The sequence below is a fragment of the Panthera tigris genome, chromosome A2, assembly GCF_018350195.1.
Source record: "Panthera tigris isolate Pti1 chromosome A2, P.tigris_Pti1_mat1.1, whole genome shotgun sequence".
Classification (NCBI taxonomy): Eukaryota; Metazoa; Chordata; class Mammalia; order Carnivora; family Felidae; genus Panthera; species Panthera tigris.
In genome coordinates, this window is record NC_056661.1 from 156,674,509 (window position 1) to 156,696,064 (window position 21,556).

At 38.2% G+C, this 21,556-nt stretch overlaps 1 protein-coding gene across 13 annotated transcripts in view; it reads right to left on the minus strand.

Moving 5' to 3' along the window:
- Positions 1-21,556, minus strand: part of TPK1 (thiamin pyrophosphokinase 1) — a 351,768-nt gene that overhangs the window by 171,706 nt on the left and 158,506 nt on the right. For 12 of the 13 annotated variants that reach the window (XM_042974459.1, XM_042974519.1, XM_042974452.1 and 9 more), the window contains one exon: positions 11,796-11,868. In XM_042974459.1, the coding sequence (XP_042830393.1) occupies positions 11,796-11,868 (73 nt within the window). Of the gene's footprint in view, positions 1-11,795; positions 11,869-14,700; positions 15,130-21,556 lie in introns of those variants that run through there. The other variant, XM_042974532.1, reaches the window with a different exon arrangement.

Consider the following 21,556-nt stretch of genomic DNA (forward strand, 5'->3'; position numbering starts at 1 on the left):
GATCGAGCCCTGCGTCGGCCTCTGTGCTGACAGCTCAGAGCCTGGAGCCTCCTTCGGCTTCTGTGTATCCTTCTCTCTGTGTTCCTCCCCTGCTCATGCTCTGTCTCTCCCATTCTCAAAAATACATAAAGATTTTTAAAAATTTTAAATATACTAGTAGGAAAGATAATTCATCACCAATTTCTTACTGTGAATTAATTTAATTGCTGTACTTGCTTCTTAATAGCAAAGAGAAGTCATTTTCCTTAAGAGGACATCCATGGGAGAGCAAGGAAAAGAAAGGAAAATCCTGGAGTGTGAAGCAGGAATGAGGCTGGAGGTGGTTCATTAGGTCAAGGAATGAAGGGATGAAGGACAGTATGAACGAAACGGACATTTCTGGAAGGGGAGATAGGTGTCCATCAACACTGTCTAGAAAAGGAGGCAAGAAGCTACATCAGATATTATCTTTCAAGTTGGCTCTGAAAACGTGAAATAACTTACTATCCCATCATATTAGACTACTGATGTGGATTTTTCTGTAAATAAGCAATGATAAGAGTTTTTCTGACTCTTAAAATTCTGGTTCCCACATATTTTATTATCCCCTATTTACTGCTGAAGTTGCCTCTCTTGTTGTATGTAAGCCTGATACACAGTTGGAAATATTTGGGGCAGATATATTCCAGAGTATTCTAAAAATTGAGTATGTTAAAGTATTAATAATGAGTTTCCATAATCGGTCATTAAACTGAACTGACCAGAATTCTGTAATAAGAAACTGCCTGCCAGATTAAGAGCATGGCAGGCAGAGGGCAAAATGACATATACTCTGGATTATCAAAAATACAGTTCTAAAATTAGCCCAAACTTGTTCTCTAGATAAAGCCACTCAGAATCTAAATGATCTATGTTCCTTGATATAGGTATTAAAATTGTCATCTACTCTGTAGAAATGTAATCACAAAATAACCATTTCCCACTTTCCTTTTGTACAAAGCATACTATGGTAGATTGCTCCTTCCATTTACCAACCTTCTAAAAACATTTTTCACTTTTCAACTAAAAAAGATTTTTTTTATCCTCAAATGACAGCGTATGAGTAATGATTTCTTCAGCAAGAATGTCACATAGTTACACTCTTAAAAACCCTAAGTAACAGGTTGCCTGATATAATTTAGTGTTCTCCTTCTGGTTTTCTAGATCATGCACAAAAGAAAAGAATAAATGCAATTTAACCTTGTCTCAATTCTCCATTCAATCCCAAACATAAAGAGACATTCTAATCTAGTGCAATCTTCACTGCCCTGGGTGTTTGTTATAAAATAACCTTTCCTTTCAACATGGCATTGAATAAAAACTAGAGCGTTACAAACAACAAAGTCACTAGTTCCATTAACGGAAGTCAAAAGTTTTTTTTAGAACAGCATAGGGTCTTAAATGATGGCTTTCTTCCTAAAGACAGAGCTAGAGTTCTTTTGGAAGAGAGTGCCATAAAGTGTTAATACAGCAGGCTTCAGACTGTTATCCTAAAAAAGGTTTGCCCGCGAGGTTGGCCCTTGGCTCACATCTGAGAACTTGAATGGTAAACAGTTCCCTATACTTAAAAGAAAAAAAACAATTTTTTAAAAGCTAGCAGTGGCTCACTGGGCCTAACCTGCTTACTCAATGTGGTTTATGCTGAGCTCCTGCTTGTTTTCTTCCTGGGAGTCTGGAATTTTGACACAGGCTGTGCAGAGGGTGTAGGTGCCCTATATTGGTGGCCCAGTAAAATTTGGGGCCTTGAGCTCCCCTGGTGACAATACCTCACACGTAGGGTCACAATTTGATTAAGCACATCTTGTGTGACTACACTGGGAAAGAACTCTTGAACTAGTGACTGGCTTTCTCTAGACCTTGTCCCCATGTCCCCCTTTTCCCTTTGCTTATTCTACTTTGTATCGTTTCACTTTAATAAATCACAGCCATGACTATCATCAAAAAAAAAGAAAAAGAAAAAGAAAAGAAAAACGAGCATTGGTGAGGGTGTGGAGAAAAGGGAACCCTCCTGCACCATTAGTGGGAATATAAATTGGTGCAGCCTCTCCGGAAAATAGTATGGAAGCTCCTCAAATAATTAGAAATAGAATTACTATGTACTCCAGTAATTCTACTTCTAGGTATGCATCCAAAGAAAACAAAAACACTAATGTGAAAAGAGATAAACACCCCTATGTTAATTGCTACTTTATTCACAACAGCCAAGGTTATGGAAGCAACATAAGTGTTCGCGGATGGAGGCATGGGTAAAGAAACGTGGCATATTTATACAAGAGAATGTCACTCAGCCATAAAAACAAGTGGAATCTTGCCATTTGCAACAACGCGGATGGACATTGAGGGGATCACGCCAAGTGAAATAAGTCCAAGACAAGTATCACATGATTTCACTTATAGGTGGAATCTATAAAACAAATGAACAAAACCAGAAAAAGAATCATCAATACAGAGAAGAAACTGGTAGTTGCCAGAGGCGACAAGGTAGGGAGATGGGCAGAACAGGTGAAGGGGATTAGAGCCACAAACGTATCCAGTATTGAAATAAATAAATCATGGGGCTGAAAACTACAGCACAGGGAAGATAGTCAATAATACGATCATAACTTTGTATGGTGACAGATGGTAACTATACTTATCATGGTGATCTCCGCCTGATGATACAATTGTCCAATCACTATGTTGTACACCGGGAATTAATATAACATTACATGTCAACTATGCTTCAATTAAAAAATCACAGCCATGAGTAGGACTACACGACAAGTCCTGTGAGTCAGTTCTCCTAGTGAATCACCCAACTTGGGGGGTGGTCGTGGAAACCCCCAAAACAAAGCGCTAGAGAGATACTTCCTCAGTTAGGATGTTTGGATAAGCTTCTTTTTTATCACATTCCTGTACGCACCTAGACCCAGAGATCTGCTCTTGGCCTGGGTGCTGTTACTTCACAACCACTCTGTACATGCTAAAGAAAGAATGAGCCTCACTAGGGCTCTCTGTCAAGCAGCCCCAAAAAGCAAGGACACAGGGGGGCAGGACGGGCAGCCTGAAGGTAGCCTAATTGGGTACTGTTGCTCAATTACATAGAACGAAGTAGAACCAAGAAAGGAAAATTAAATGCCACAGAGACAACTTCCTCAGCACATGACCTCACTTTGATTTGAGAAAACTCCCTTTCACCTAGAGTGTTATAGCATAGTGGTTAGAAAACTGGATTCTGGGGCCAGAATGTCTGTTGGACCCCACTTCAACCATTTCTTAGCTGCTTATGTTTGGGCAAGTTGCATAATCTCTTTGTGCTTCTGTCATCTGTAAAGTGTGTCCAAGAGTCCCGACCTGATAAAGTTTGCTGCAAAGATAAATGCATTTATAATTCCAAGTACCTATAAAATGTTTGGCATATTGGAAGCACTTTAAAATCATTGGTGGCATTTACTATTATTTTGAAAGTCAGGTTGATTATTTTTTCCCATCAACTTTTAAAAGTAGAGAAAACATGAAACAAGATTATAAACGGCCAAATACACTTTAGTCTCGCTGGAAGCCAACGTGCACTAGGTGTTGGTAGGTCAAGGGTAAGTGTTCTGTGGTCAAACTCATTTGAGAAAAAGGAAGGCAAACAAAATTAAGATTTCTGGCAGACTTCCTTAAAATGATATTGCCCATGGTGAATTTTCAAAAGGGGCACACAGAATGTCAAATTTCACAAATCCATTTGATCAAGGCAATCTTTTTTGTATTAAGTGCTGTGTGGTGCTAGAGGTTGCTGTCTTCTAAAATTTTTTTTAATGTTTATTAATTATAGAGAGACATAGAGAGACAGAGCAAGAGCATGGGAGGGGCAGAGAAAGGGCGAGACACAGAATCCGAAGCAGGCTCCACGCTCCGAGCTGTCAGCACAGAGCGTGACGCAGGGCTCGAACTCACAAACCACGAGATCATGACCTGAGCCGAAGTCGGGCGCCCAACCGACTGAGCCACCCAGGCGCCCCATGTACTCTTCTAAAAGCAGGATAACTGCTTCATATCAACTGTAATGAGAGCCTACCACCTACTCGGGGAACCAGGATTAGTCACCCCCGGACGTCAGTTTGCAGAAGATCACGTACTAACAGAGATTGAGGAGGAAAATTATGACAAAATTATTTATATCAAGCTCAGCAAGACAAGTACAAAGGAGGGAATCCCAACAGATATTATGGGCAAGGAGCCCAGAAGGGGAAAGGGATGGAGCAGGGGCGTCCCATGAACCACATGAATGAATGGAGGGAGACCGAGTCCAGAGGCCGTGGAGAACACAGGCGGGCAGGCAGGGTGAGGTCATTTGTGAGGCACTTAGGAGTTCTTTAAACGGTTATAAATGCCTTAAATATGTTAAACAAATCCAAACAAAACAGGCTTTGAAAAATGTCGACAATTTATAATAACGTCAATTTGAAGGGACTATGATTGAGGAAAGCATTAAGAATTAAAGTGGATTGGAGACAGTTTCACTTAATGTCCCCTGCCTGTCTCATCGTTCCCTCGGTGAGATGCTAATAAGGATGAGCTCACTGGTTTTAAGAATATGAAGTGAAGAACCTGTCACTCAGTTGTCAATGGAAACTGCCTATGGTTCCCTTAACAAAGCCTTTCTACCTCAACATATGTTCATTAGTCTTCAAGGGGAGCCTAAGAATTTACTGTACTCAGGGTTTTTGTTTTATTTTTTATTTTTTAATTTTTTTTAACGTTTATTTATTTTTGAGACAGAGAGACAGAGCATGAATGGGGGAGGGGCAGAGAGAGAGGGAGACACAGAATCCAAAGCAGGCTCCAGGCTCCGAGCTGTCAGCACAGAGCCTGACGTGGGGCTGGAACCCACAAACCGTGAGATCATGACCTGAGCCAAAGTCGGACACTCAACTGACTGAGCCACCCAGGTGCCCTAAAAAGCTGACTTTGTTTTTTATTTCTTTTTTAGTTTTTTAATATTTATTTTTGAGAGACAGAGAGAGAGAGGGAGAGTGTGTGTGTGTGTGTGTGTGTGAATGGAGGAGGGGCAGAGAGAGAGGGAGACACAGAATCTGAAGCAGGCTCCAGGCTCCGAGCCATCAGCCCAGAGCCCGACGCGGGGCTCAAACTCATGGACCACGAGATCGTGACCTGAGTCGAAGTCGGACGTTTAACCGACTGAGCCACCCAGGCGCCCCTGTTTTATTTTTTTAAAGAAATATACCAGTCAATGGAGTTGAGCTTTATATATTTACACAGTTTCCTCTGTCTGGCATAATAGTCAAACTTGCTAACAGCTTACAATTTCTAACAGTCCAGTCTGCCATCTCTAAATTGATTTCACCACATCTAAAAGTTGTTGGCACGTGGCTGGGCAGAAGTGGGAAAGAGATACAGCTCCAAGGAGAAAATAGTGAGATTTATGAAATTACATAGATCAATAAAGATGTGGTTGTTTTATTTTGTTTTCTTAATGTTTATTTATTTTGAGAGAAAGAGAGAGAGAGAGAGAAAGGGTGGGGCGGGGAGAGAGAGCACACACGCAGGGGAGGGGCAGAGAGAGCAGAGTGAGAATTCCAAGCAGCGTCCACGCCGTGAAGATCCTGACTCAGGGCTCAAACTCACAAACTGTGAGATCATGACATGAGCTGAAATCAAGAGTTGGACACTTAACCAACTCAACCACCCAGGCGCCCCAATAAAGATGTTTGTAACTGGAGATCAAAAACATCTGTGGAGATTCCGTGACATTTCAATAGACCTGGACCCAAGCAATTATCAAACTGAAAAGGATATTTTCAATAATTTTTATTCTGATTGATTAAATCTAGGTTCATAAATTGTACACTTACAGAAATAAATGGATTGGTATCTTTTGAAAGGCAGTATTACCGAGAATAGTTACTAAAAAAAAAAAGCTCTAGAAAGTAAAACGAAATACTACGGCCTTATATTAAAATACTTCTTTAGCACTTTTAGAATACTGCCACGTGTATAACATTATTTGTTCATTATTACAAGTCTATGGGAAAGTCAGGGCTGACTTAATTTCACATGCCTTAGGAAGACTTCCATATGTGTACGTGAACAACTCAAAACATAATTTGCATAGCTAGTTCAAGAAAATATAATGACTTTATTATTTGTAAACATCTAAAAACTAAAACTGCACACTACTAGTGGCCAAGACTAGGTGGTAGTCAGCCGACTTCTCTGAGTTCTAAACTTACCTGTATCTGCTGTCCCAACTACTTGAGAATCAATGTCCTCATCTTTAAATTGGGATTACTACACTAGCATTTCTTGCTTAACATTGGTAGTCTACTTATGAAAAATGAGACATTCTATTCAAAGGTCAATGAGAAGTCAATTTCTTACTATTCTGACTGGAAAAAGTTATATTCAAACCCGAATTCCTGGTCCCCCCAGATATAACAGAAATATTTGAGGTAACAGCCATTAAGATGAGATGTAAAATGATAAGCAATTTTCTATTATATGTAACATTTCTTATATATTTATCAAAAGGAGCACAGGTTTAAAAAGTTTATACATACTACCCTTGTCTTTTAAGAGTAGACTTCAAAACTTTGAATATGGCCATGCTGGTGTTAGAGGACTGTGGGAAAACATCAAAAACAGTGATTTAGGGGCACCTGGGTGGTTCAGTCAGTTAGGCATCTGGCTTTGGCTCAGGTCATGATCTCACAGCTTGTGGGTTTGAGCCCCATGTCGGTCTCTGTGCTGGTGGCATAGAGCCTGCTTGGGATTCTCTCTCTCCCTCTCACTCTCACTCTCTCTGCCCCCTTCCCTACCTGTGCTGTCTCTATCTCTCTGAAAATAAATTAGTAAACATTAAAAAATTGATTGAATACAAGACATTCTTCAATAATTCATTTATTTGCTGAAAAAATAAACTTTCCTCAGTTCTGAGGAAGATATAATGAAAGCCAAGGAGACCGTATGTCTGGATCTCTATCTCTGCTCCTGAATTTACAGTTCTGGTACATTCAGAATAGTCTAGAATAATAGCCTGGTAGCCTAGAATAATCTTGTTATGTCTGTAATAGCAAATTGGTGTTTTAGCATCAACTCAACCTTCCTGTTAGTCTCATTTCATCATTTACACCAGGGTTCATTGTATCTTTTCAATCAAGTTCTACTGTGGCTTTACCAGTAGACCCACACGATGTTGTGTATTTCTGATCACTGTTTGATACCATATTGTGTTATTCCGGGACTTGCAAGGATTAACAGAGAAGATAAAACCAGAACTTGAATCTAGAGTCCTATTCCTGACTACAACTAGAGTCATTTTCACCACACGGTCTGAAACATGGTCTTCTGTTCATAGCCACACTTTCTGGAATGCCAAAATACTCATTTGTAGCACAAAGGAAGACATTCATAGACTTAGAGGCTACCCATGCCCTTGCTAATTTTCTATTACCAAATCGATTTGGTTCTTCAATGCTCTATCTTGGCTCAATCCTAGGGCCTATTAGGGGCTTTTATGTAACTTAATAATTGATCAGTTTGTTTGGTCATTCTTGGTCTGGCCCAACTACTGCCACCTCAGAGTTGAGGGTAGGAGTGAGTGACAAGATAGAAATGTGAACACACTGACTGTTACCACTTTGACGGTGACACTGGCATTCATTCCCATGGATACTAAACACCTTGTGCAACCAACTTGCCCAACGGGCCAAAGATACAGAGTGTTGAAAACCAGTAGTATTAGCTGAATCCCAGTTTTTTATAGAAAACATGGATATTGACCCAAGAGCTGCCTCTGACTGGCTCTACCATTTTCTTTTGAGTCATTTAAACTTTATGGGCCTGTTTTTTCATCAGGAAACTGAGCTACATAACATTGCTTAATTTTTTATTGTATTTAAATTTTTTTAATGTTTATTTATTTTTGAGAGAGAGCAAGCGTGTGAGTAGGAGAGGGGCAGAGAGAGAGAGAGACAGAGACAGAGACATAGACAGGGAGACAGAATCTGAAGCAGGCTCCAGGCTCTGAGCTGTCAGCACAGAACTTGATGCGGGGCTCGAACACACGAACCGCGAGATCACGACCTGAGCCGAAGTCAGATGCTTAAGCAACTGAGCCTAATAATTTAGGCACCCCTAATTATTGTGCAATTTTATCATTATATTTACCATATATTTACTTCTATCCTACACACCTACATATCTGCAAAAACCTTGTTATTCTTTGGCTTTTTAAGGCATTTAAAATACAGCAACCAGTTCTTTAATCTCCTGATATGAAGGAAGCATCCTTAAAAATCCCCCTTCCTATATCTAGTGAAGACACCATAGACTATACGTCAATCAAAGCGTCTAGGGAGTTACAGGAGATAACAGCTTCTTCAAAAGTTCTCGAGAAACTGAAATAAATGTGGGCATGACTGACTGGGTAATTAAGAAGGTTGAAATAGGTGATTCTAGCCTTCAGTCAAGGCACACTGACTGAGTCAGAAAGTAATAAATAAACATAAAAATATCAAGGGGAAAATCTGTAAGAGACATTCCTCAATCTGAGCTAATATTCATGAACCATGCAAGGAAGAACTGAGCCAGCACAGAGAAACACAAAGATTTTATAGCTCTATCTGAAAAGGAAAGTTTTATGGAATAAATTAAGATAGGCCTGCCCTATGCATTCCTATGGGCCATATAGAATTAAGTGATGGACCAGAGCTTGCCCCCAACTTGTCTAAATCCCAAAGGAATAAATAATTAAGGGCTATGAACATAAAGACTAGTGTTTTGGTTGTTGAATGTAACTTTGCTTGAAGCAGGTTATGCATGTAAAGAATCAAACAGCGAATTCTAAAAGGCTAAGTCTTCTTCTTCCTTCTTATATATAAAGACCAAGAATGTATTATGACATCACGAAAACAACTTTGCCACTGCCTAACACTCAGGCTTTGTCAGAACAAAGTCAGTAAGATGGTGCGGTAATCAGCCTCCAAGATGGCTACCAAGGATTCCCGCCATCTGGTGTTGACCACCTTGTGGAATCTGATCCCACATTGTACCAGAGGTGGTCTGTGTGACTAACGGCACCTGGCAGAAGAGATGGTAAGATGGTGAATCACTGCTGAAGTTCGGTCATAAAAAAGACAGCTACTTCTGTCCTGGGCTGGCTGTCTTGTATGTCCTTCCCTTCTCCTTGCCATGGTGTGAGCAGCCCAGTGGCAAAGAACTGATGCCTCCAATCAAGAACCAGTGACAACTAATAGCCCAGGAGACCAGTCCACAACCATGAGTAATCTTAAAAGAGAATTCTGTAGCCCCAGTGGAGCCTTGAGATGACTGAAAATCCCAGCTCATGAGAAACCCTGAGCCAGAAGCACCAAGTTAACTGACTTCCATATTATATTCCTCACCTGGAGGAAGTATGGGAGATAAAAACAGTTTGCTGTTCTTAACTGCTAAATGTTAGGATAATTTATTCCACAACAGACAACTGATAAAGATGCTAAGATGTGGGATATATTATTTAAAAGCTGACAAATCAAGTACTTTATATTTTAGGTTCTCAGAAATAAAGCAGGCAGACCAATTTCAAGTTTTATATAATCATGTAACGCTGGGTTTTTCGATAAGTCAAAGACATATCTACTGGGGGAAAATTGTGTGAGTAAATGTTGGCTACTTTAAAACGCACTTTAAAATTTTAACAAACCTTTAGAGTTCTAAATTTCTTTTTTTACTTTCTTTACTAGAGCCCCAGTTTCAGCTGCACTGAAAACCCAGATCAGGTGGGGTGGGAGGAGTGTATTTGAAAGCAGAGATAACCTTCTTTTGTTTGTAAAAGAGCAGCTTCAATACTGCTTAAATTGGAGATAATGGCTTATAAGAATCGTGAGACGCTGCATTAACTTGTTGTCATTAGCATCATTATTAACACTGCAGCTAAACACTCACCATGTGTTGTACAGGGCACATTAGCTACATAAAAGACATCACTGGTACCCTCTGGGAACAGATCAGAAGTGAGTTCCCATATATACTTGAAAAAACTGGATTGTACTAAACCAGTTTGTTAACTACGCAATGAAGGAATTAGAAAATGAGCTATGCTTACTTTAAAAATGTTATCTTAACACATATAAATTAGCTTTGAAGTTAAAAGATTGAAGTAGGAAATATAAGAGAAATTCATCAAATAGTAATAAGTCAAAACTTTCCTTTATGCTTGACTGCAGTAAGAAATTAAGAGGCTGGCTTCCCCTTATTTCCTGTTACTTCCCCCATCCTGGATAGGAATCATCAGATGGACATTTCCAGTTGTTGCAAGCCAGCAGCATTTCAGAGAGGAGGAGGAAAGTCACATCTGGCCAGATCAACATGTTTCTAAGTCTGTTTGTCCCTGCCTCTCCTGCTGTTTCTTCTGCTTCCAAAAATATGATTAACGTCTATGAATTTATAACACTCTGCATTGTAAGCAAGGCTGAGGGCTGTCCATCCCAACGAGGGTGAGGTATGGAGTTAATGAGAAGTGAGACTGGGGAATGAACAGAAAGATGCCAATGTTAAAGTAATTGAGCATGAATATCAAACGCTGACTTGGGAACAGTCTTCATTCGCTGATAGAGAGTCTGATCAGCTGGTGGGCAGAGGGAACAAGCACAGACCCGCATTCGCAGCCGGCCCCAGAAATTCCCTATCACCACGGCGAATGCATTATAACCTGGCGACCTCTGTGTCCCCATCTGCAATCAAGTGTTTTCTTTTTCCCCTTATTTCCTTCCCTCCCTCCCTATTTCTTTCCTTCCTATGAAAGGTTTCCTCCCTTCTTTCTGAATTGATCTCATCCGTCCCCAAGCCTCATAAAGAATTTAAATTTTTGTGTTGGTAACTGCTGTTTTTTTACAAACACGTAGGACTTGCTAATGCAAGTTCAGAATAACACAGAAAACGGTGTGCGGCAAGAATTGCTGAGGCTATAATTTTTATTTTAAAAACTCTGCATTGTCCTCTAAAACCAGCAAAAGTTCAAATGATCAATTACCGCAATACACTCCTACGTGTCTTCTTTCATTTTCAATTAGATCATTTATAAGGGACAAGGATCTCTGGAATATTTGCACAATAGGAATGATAACATAAACACGTTAATAAGCTGTATGTCATTATTAATTTCAAGCTGTAATGAATAGTTTCATTGAGAACAGAGTAATAATAGTTTCAAGAAAACTAAATATTACAGAAAAAACTATGGTTCTCAAATTCTGGGACATGTAATTATGCATTTTTATGAAAATTCAGTTTGCAAGGATGTTTTTATTAGTTTACAATGCAAAAAAATGGATAAAACTTATATATATATGAATTGGGAATTGGTTAAATTAAATATAGTGGACTCCAAACTTAAATATAAATAAATTGGGAATTGGTTAAATTAAATACAGTGGACTCATTAAAGGAAATTAAAAATGATTTGTGAAAAATATTATTAACTAATGAGGTTGTAGGCAAGAGTATTAAATGAGCCTATTATTAAATGAGCCTACATAAACGATAAACTCATTTAAAATATATATGCTTAAAGGACTAAGCATTCACGATCATCTGATGGTGACAGAATTTCTAAGACTGGGTTTCCACTTGTCATTTCTAAATTTCTATTTAAATGTGCATTACAATTGCTATAATTTTTTTTTTAATAACCAGTTTGTAAACCCCTATGCATACGTCAAGGACATCAGAAAGAACACAGGAAAAGCAATCATAAGAGATCTTAAATATAAAAAGAGTTTATAGTTTACCTTAACAGCATAATATTCTTTAACTTCAGGCCTAATAGAATCAAAGTCTCCACTGATGAATTCAGGCAAAAAGCTGAAAGAAAGAGTTCCAAGTAAGTCAACTAATTAAGACTACTTTTGGTTATCCTTGAAAAACTACACCAATAGGATGTCTTATGCTCTTGGTTTCTATATGGTATGTTTAAGAGTAACTCTACATAATTCATCAAGTTAGTCACACTATCAGTCAATATTTATCCTGCTTTAAAAAATAGAGATTAAAGAAGATTATTGGTTTGAAAAAGTCCCAGTTCAAAAACCCTAACATCACGACTCCATCTTTATATATTACTTTCTACATATATACAAACTTTTACATTATTGTGCCCTCACACAAGTCCACAACTTCAACAAATTTAAACTGATGAGGAAGAGGATTAGGCATTCCCTTTAGAGCCGGAATCAGTTCAGACACATTTTCCAAATATCCTATTGACACATTTCTAGGAACAGGAGGCTTCCAGACAAGTTTGAAATACTACACAAGTCAGTTACCAGACAGAGGGAGAGAATTCCCCAAAGTAAAAGTTTTTAATTACATCATGAGTATCTTATTTCTCTTCTCTACCATTTACATTTTTTCAGAATTCATCCAGAAAGCCTACCTCACTCTACATACATTGCCATCATTTACTTTACATAAAACATTCACATGACCTGGTAGAATTTCTTCCCAGTGTGGAAAAATTAAGCTTCCTTGGATTTATCAGTGCTCTAACAAAAAGCCCTAGCCTCCTGAGTCTCTAAAATATATATAATGTAAAGAAGGGAATGTTTACTTTCATCCCACAGATATATTCTTCTTTTCACACACCATGAGAATTAGATCTGCCGACATTTATCTAACTGTTCTGATTCAAAAGAATAATAAAACTTCTGTGTGTCTTTTCAAGAGGGCCAAGTCGCTATATCATGGACTAGATCTCTGGCTAAATGGAGACTAAAGTTTCATTTCGCTAAGTATTACATGTCAAAAGAGTTGAAGCCCCAGGACTTGGAGACATCTTTAAGTCATAAAAGCCAAGACAGAGGCTCCCGGAGAGATTTTACTGACATACCAGTGGGGTGGGGCTTAGGATTCAGGGTCATCAAATTTCCACAGAGACTCTTGCAAGAGGGGGAAGTAACCTGCCACAACCCACTTAATAAATTGAGGGGGAAAATCCTATTTCCTCCTCTTTCACCCGTGGTGTGCAGCTACAAGCACAGGACAATGGACCTGGCCATCACTGCAGGGCCAAGGTGTAAGAATTAGAGCTTTGGGGACAGAGATAAAATGAAACTAGACGCAGAACACCTTGTGTATGCCCTCAGGATAAAATGAATAAAGCTGAGAGGCGCCTGGGGGGCTCAGTCGGCTAAGCATCCGACTTCACCTCAGGTCATGATCTCATGGTTTGTGGGTTTGAGCCCCGTGTTGGGCTCTGTGCTGACAGCTCAGGGATTCTGTGTCTGTCTCCTGCTCGTGTGCAAACAAATACACATTAAAAAATAAATACACATTAAAAAATTAAAAATTAATAAAGATGAACATGAAAAACCCAATACTAACCTTGTTCTTTCATACAAATTTTTTTCAAGGTTTTAACGTAATTGGAAATATGACTTCTTAGGTCTAACCTCATCTTACTAACCTGTGTTAAGTCTTCTCAGAGTTACAGGTCTTCCTAGAACAAACAGTAAGAATGTTCTACCACACTGGTCTGTACTGCATAAAGTGCTGGGTTTTGTTTCCTTTTTGTTCTTGTTAACCAACGATGGTTAACTATTAAAATTTGGGGTATTTAATAAAACTATTACATTAAATGATTCCAGCCATATTCACTGAACATCAAGCATACAGAAAAGACAATAGTTTATTTCAGAATAAGGCAGAATTGGAAAGTACCTAAGTTTTCAGTCACTTGCCTGGTTTCAACATTTTCCTGTAAACTGGTCTCCTCAAAACGTGTATGCCACCACATCCATTACTTTCAACTTCATTTTAGACATATTTAGGTAAATACATTGCACCCTACCCATATGAAGACTAAAAATAGCCCATTTCCTCTTTCTTCATTGTTTTTCCTGTTGCAAAAACTCACTGATTTTTTAAACTTTCTTTAAAATGCCTCCATCAGCCAACATTCAATAACCCATACAACAAAGCTCATACAGGTCACAAATTGTTTTAAGTGCTTGCTAAGTTCTGAATGTTTGTGTACCTCTGAAATGTATACGTTGAAGTCTTAACCCTTAATGCGATGATGCTACAGGGTAGTGAGGCCTTTAGGAGGTGATTCGCTCAGAACGGTGATGCCCATGTGAATGGGATTAGTGCCCTTGTACAAGAAACCCCAGCTCTCTTGTCCCTTCCGCCGTATGAGGACACAGTAAGAAGACAGCCATCTATGAACGAGGGAGTAGATCTCATCATATGCTAAACCTTGACCTTGACTTCCCAGCCTCCAAAACTGTGAGAAGTGTTTACAAGCCACAAGACTGACTTATATGGCTCTACAAATTTTAGTCCCTCAGATATCTAGAATCAATTTGCCAGTTTCCAAATATCATATTGATTTTGACAATAATAAAAATGAAAAATAAAAACTGATACACACGGGCAGCTGAATCTCTCTCCCCTTAGGATATAGGATTTTAAAGACAATTAGATCTCTTTTTATTGAACACTGTGAATCATGAAGGAAAGCAATCATACAGATTTACTTATATTTTCATATAAAATATTAACAGGAAAACAAACTTACATTGATAAAGGATGACGAACTTTGATTAGCTTTTAATATAATTTTCTCTACAACAACATGCATGCTTTAAAAATGAACAAAGATTCTTATTTCTAAGAAGGCTCATGCCCAAAATATACCTGGTATACATGCTGAGATGACTGCGGTAATTGTAAACTTTCCTCAGAATACCGTAGTTTTTGAAACTTCCTGAAATGTGCTTTTGGACACAAGCAATTAAAAGCCCACCTCACATTTCTGAGGCACTGGTTGCCATGGTGCTTCGGCATTCTGAAGAAACACTGGGGATGACACTTCACAGATGTCGAAGCATGATGTCATGATATAAAAGACAGTTTACACGGGAAGATTATTTTCACAGCTCTCTGGGGACTGATTGCTCAAGCAACTGACTAAGGGTAGATGGAATTCTCTCTCCACTGACCACACCTCTGTTCACTGTTGTCATCGATCAGACCGGTACACCTCATCCTGAGATCCTCCCTCCACTGGCACTGGCCGGCTGGTACTAAAAGGTGTTCCGAACGCTCCATAAATGGTGCAGCCTCCTTTGATTTTTACGTTTAACTCTTATCGTACTTGGCCACTCACTAGTAACAAAATACAGAGTTCAAAAGGAGCAGAGATTAATTAATGAGCTAAAGATCCATCACATGTAATAATCAACAGGGAGGCTGATATATTTAGAAAACACCCCTAAACATGATGTGTGAGCGCCAAGTACAGAGATGTTGATAAGAATATAAGATAGAGGAGAAGGCGGAGGGGCATGGAGAGAGGTAAAAAGAACAGGGTAGGGCAGAATGGGGAAAGGTGGTAGGAAGGAAAAGGGGGAGACAGGGAGGCAGGAGAAGACAAGAGTGAAAAAGAAGCAGGAGAAAAGAAACACTTATTACCAACTTCCTATTATGCCTGGCCCATTATTTCCTAGCTTGTCCCAATGACTGAGCTTGTCTGAGCTTCATTTCCTCACATGTAAAATGAAGCTACTCTACAGCAGTTGTGGAGATTATGAGTTAATTCATGTAAAGCACTTAGAAAATCCTGGTACACAGCAAGCACAGTTTAAAGCTTCCAGCTAAAATAAATGTTACTAGAGAAGCTAAGTAAGGAGCCTGTTATAAGGCTAATGAGAGCTCCAGCCAAAATTCAAACCCAGGCAGCCCCATCTTTGATCTCAGACAACTACATCCATAGCCTTCCACACATGCATGCACATTTAAGGAAACGGAAAAAGACTTCATCGTGGAGAAAGTTCTGTACACAACCACGTCACTCCCCTAGGGGTTTGAATCATCAGTGTTAATGCGGTCAACCCGTGGTCAACCTGTGTATTTTACAAATGGATCACCAAAGCAGGGGGGGAACACTTTGCACTGGTTGCTAAAAAAAGGATGAGATTTTGATTAAAGGAATGTTAGAAGACTGTTTGAGAACATTGTTGAAAAAGAGTATGGCTGTAGACACAAGGGAAAAAATGGTACTCCATCTAAAGAAAGGAGGGGACGTAGAGACATAATGTTATGATGAATGATGTCATCATTCAAAGATCTGAGCTAACATTCTCTGCAAAACTGCGTAACTTAAATAAGGGGAGGGGGGCAAAAGAGGGGGGGTCCAAACTATAATAAGGAAAAACGACTGTGTATCTAGAAGCAATTAGTTCAACTGTCTTCATAAATAAGTCTCTAAATGTAATAAAGATGTCAAGAAATATTTAAATAGTTGTATAATTTTGGACAAAAGATATTCTGAGGAAATAGAAAACACACAGTGACAAATCCTATTAAACTGTATAAAAATGTACCAATGTGCTTATAAAATAGTAATATTTTTATGTATGCAAAATATATAATATGTGTGTGTGTGTATATATATATATTTTCATATATATATATATGAAAATAGGATGTAATATGAAAATAGTACTCCAGGGTCACCTGGGTTGCTCAACCGGTTAAGTGTCTGACTTTGGCTCACATCATGATCTCAAGGTCCGTGGGTTTGAGCCCCGTGTCGGGCTCTGTGCTGACAGCTCAGAGCCTGGAGCCTGCTTCAAATTTTGTGTCTCCCTCTCTCTCTGTGCCTCCTCTGCTCGTGCTCTTTCTCTCTCTCTCTCTCGCAAAAGTGAATAAACATTAAAATATATATAAATAAAACAGTACTCCAAGGTGGTAAAGGAAACAAATCCAGTAGAAAAACTGTCAGAGGCTATTAACACAAGGAAAAGTCACACAACAAATACAAAGAGCACTAAGTATATGAAAACATGGTAACTACTTATCAAGGAAATAAATATTAAAGCAATACTAGGATACTGACTTACACAAGAACTTGTCAAAAATTAGGAAGAACAAGTGTTGCTGGGCTAAATAAAAGCACAGACTACTGGGATCCTGAGTGGAATACAACTTACAGACCAGCAACCCCACTTGAGAATCTATCCTACAAAAATATACTACATAGGGTATCTGTACGATAATAATAAGGAGAAAAAAACTAAATCTTCAATAATACAGGAGAGGTCAAACAGAATATCGTGTACCCTAACAGGGAAATTAGGCAGCTTGAAGATTAGTTGACTTCATCCTAAAGTTGACAACTGTCCCAGAGGAAATGCCTACTCCATGTTAAGTAAAAAAAAAAAAAAAAAAAAACAAGTTGTAGAAAAATGTCTATGTTCTTACCCTGTTTTTACATACAAGTTGCTTATAACTACTATATATAACTTGATAAATTTAGAGATAAGGACGTACCCATAAAGCCATGACCACAACCTACATCATCAACATACCCAACACCTCCAAAGTTTCCTATTATTTATTAAATTTTTTAAAGAACAGTTAATATAAGATCATTAACATTTTATCATTTTCAGTGTTCTAGTCTTTCACCTCCTTGGTTAAATGTATTCCTAAGCTTTTAGGTTTTTGTTTTTTTTTTAATGATTTTGTAAATGGGATGGTTTTCTTAGTTTCCTTTTCAGATAATTTTTTGTTTGTGTATACAAATGCAGCTGATTTGGGGGCACTGATTTTGTAATTTTGCTGTTTTTTTGTTCCAACAGATTTTTTGGTTATTTTTTAGTGTATGTGTGTGTGGGGGGGGGGTGTGGGTGCGCGCGCGTGTGCGTGTGTTTGTGGAGTCATTAGAGTTTTAGAGATATAAGATCATGCCATTTGCAAATAGAGCTCATTTTACTTCTTCCTTTATGATTTGGTTGCCTTTTATTTCTTTTTCTTGCATAATTGCTCTGGCTAGGACATCTAGTACTATGTTGAATATTGGTGGTGAGAGGTGAGAATCCTTGCCTTTTTCCGGGTATTAGAGGAAAAGTTTTCAGTTTTTCACCACTGAGTATGATGTTAGCTGTAGGTGTTCCACATACACACTTTACCATGTTGAGGAAATTTGAGAGTTTTTAATCACAAAAGGATGTTAAATTTTGTTAAATGCTTTTCCTGTATCTATTGAGATGATAATGTGATCTGTCCTTTATTCTGTTACTGTGGTGTAACCTGTTGATATGTGGAACCATCCTTGCATAGCAAGGTTAAATCCCACTTGGTCATGTCATGGTGTGTGATTCTTTTAATGTGTTCTTCAAATTTGGTTAGCTATTCTGTTAAGGATTTTTTTATACATGTTCAACGGGGATATTGTTCCATAGTTTTCTTTTAGGATCTCTGGCTTTATACCAGGGTAATGCTGACTTGATTTTTAAAAAATGGAAGCATTCTTTCTACTTCTGTATTCTGGGAGAGTTTAAGCAGTATTTGTATTCATTTTTCTTTAAAAAAATAGAAAAATTCATCAGTGATGCCATCCGTTCTGGCCTTTTCCTGTTGGAAGGTTTTTGATTACCAATTCAATCTTATTTGTTACTGATCTGTTCATACTTTCTATTTCTTCTTGACTTAGTCTTGGTATGCTTTCTTGTATACTTCTAGGAATTTATCTATTTCCTTTAGGTTGTCCAATTTGTTGGCACATAATTGTTCATAATAGTCCTTTATGATTTTTTTTCCTGTGGCACTGAATTAAAATGTCTTCTTCATTTATGATTTTATTTGAATCTTGTCTCTTTTTTCCTTGGTTAGACTGCGTAAGGATTTTCAATTTGGTTTTTATCTTTTCAAAGAAACAACTCTTACTTTAACTGAGTTTTTAAATGTTTTTCTTTCATTTCTTCCTGTTCTAATCTTTATTTCCTTCCTTCTATTAACTTTGGGATGAGTTTGTTCTTTTTCTACTTCTCTGAAGTGTAACGTTGAGATTTTTTTTCATATAGAATTTTATTACTATAGACTTCTCTTTTAATACAGATTTTGACGCATCCCTTAAGTTTTAGTATTAACAGTGTGCTTTAAAACAATAAAATTCAAAAGAAATGCAAATACCTGTAGACATGTTCATACATTTTAAGCTGTTGACACTGATTGATCTCAGAGGATGGGTTTTTTTTTTTAAGATTTTAATGAAATAACTATAGAATAACTACATGAGATAACTGAAATACCTAGAAAAAACAAAAGTAACAATAATGGAAATATAGATAAAAATCTCTGTATCACATAGTTAAAATAAAGATTAAGGACAGAGTGAGGAGACAGAAATGATAGGGGAAAAATATAACTTTGCAAAAAAAAAAAAAAAAGTTGAATTAGAGAAAAAGCCAAAAAAAAAAAAAAAAAAAGGTACAAAAAGGAGAAAGATCTGAGGGCTCTTACCCTAGAAGTAAACTTTCGGGAAATATTTTTTGAATCCTTCTTATATGCCAGTCTCTGTATTTCATTCATGCAGTTTATACTTATTAATTAGTAAAATTTTAGTTGATTTTCATAATAGTCCCATAAGGTTGATTTTTCTTTTTATTTTAGAGAAAGAGAAAGCACGCGCAACCAGGGAAGAGGGGCCGAGGTGGGGAGAGAGAGAATCTTAAGTTGGGTCCATGCTCAGCACAGAGCCTGACATGGGTTCAGTCCCCCCAACCCTGGGGTCATGACCTGAGCCAAAATCAAGAGTCGGACACTTATCCAAATGAGCCACCCAGGTGCCCCAAAGTTGATTTTTAACATCCTAATTTTATGGTAGAAAGCCAAGTCTGAGAGATAGGAAGCAACATACATAGATGTCACACAGATTCATAATGTTTCCTCCTCCTCCTCTTGCTACATTCCCTTCACAAGATGCAAACCTAGTTCTCCCAAAATCTTGGCCCTTATTGGAAATATGCCCAACCAGAGCTACCTGACAATCAAATAGCAGTGTGAGTGCCGTGCAAAGTTACTCCACACCATAAGCTATCAATTCCTAAGCAAGCTCAACTTAAACTTTTAAGGCCTGTGATTTACTTCAATGAATAGAGAAGTGATAAAAAGAGGCACATTTACAAAATCATGAGACTTGCTGAAAGTATATTTCATTCTAGGTAGCAAACAAACAAAAGAAGATTTAATTCTGTAACTGCTCTAATTCAGTATCAGCAATGCAAATTATGTGGCTAAAAAATTAAAATATATGGACTGCTATCACTGTCTGTGCTATGGGAATTAACCTGTAACCACTGTAACCAGCTAGAAAACCAGACAAAATATGTGAAACAGTGGTATCCGGACAGTAGAAAATAGGCAGCTCAGGACAGTACTTGCTGGAAAAAGGGGAACAGGTGAGATGAGCTGTATTATTGCCTCAGCTTTCTTTCTGGAGGCAGTTTCTAGCCCACCGCACAGTGAGGGGAAAGTCAGAGATCTGTGGTCTCCCCAAATGAGGGGACCAATTTTAATAGAAGGTGAAAAGCTAGGATGATCACCAGAAACCAGTGGTCTCGACAATTCCCAGAAATAAAACACAGTTGGGTAGAATCCATGCTCCGGTCATCAAGAGTACAGAGACACAGTAATAAACAGGTCATTAAGTAGAGTCTCACTTTAAAAGTAAGACTAAATTGGGGCACCTGGGTGGCTCAGTCGGTTGGTTAAGTGTCCGACTTTGGCTCAGGCCATGATCTCACAGTTCGTGGGTTCAAGCCCTGCATCAGGCTCTGTGCTAGTAGCTCAGAGCCTGGAGCCTGCTTTGCATTCTGTGTCTCCCTCTCTCTCTGCCCCTTCTTTGCGTATTCTCTCTCTTAAAAATGAATAAAATAAATAAAAGTAAGACTAAATTATTCCCATAATAAAAGTTGCTCTGGACCTACCTCAAGAAAGTTTAAAATAAAGCTTCCAAAGTATCAGAGCCTGGAGCCTGCTTTGGATTCTGTGTCTCCCTCTCTCTCTGCCACTCCCCCACTCATGCTCCGTCTCTCTCTGTCTCTCAAAAATAAATAAATTAAAAATTTATTTAAATTTAAAAAATTTTTAAAAATAAATAAAATAAACTGGTATAATGTAAAAGTATATGCCTAAAAATCCCTAGTTTATGACATGTGCACACACAGCAAGAGAAACATGCTTACAAAAATACGAAACTGAAAAAGGTATGTAAAAATGTGAATAGTGAGAATCACGGTGTTTCAGGTTCTTTTTATTTTTTCTTTGCATCTTCCTGCATTCCCCAAGTTCATTATAATGAACTTGTATATTACTTCTATAAGCAGGAAGGCAGGTGAGGGTAGGGGATGATATACCGTTAAGAAAAAAGAATAAAGTTCCATCAGTAATCAAAAAAGGTAAATACTAAATAGTACAGATTTGGTTCATTTAAATGAATTTCTTTTCCTACTGCTATCATTTATAATTATGATTTCACTGAGACTGCTTGTATACAGTTTTGTTTAAAATTGAACAAAAAAAGCACAGTTTGGTTCAGACTTTTGCTATATACGTTTGGCTAAAATTGCTGTTTTTGGTGACCACTGCCACCTGTATCCTCACGACTCCATCCCACTGAAGCGTGAGAATGCATCAGTGCCGTCCACAACCATCAACCCTTTCTCTGCACCGCATCAGAAGTGTTCGTTGGAGAACAGCTACTGCA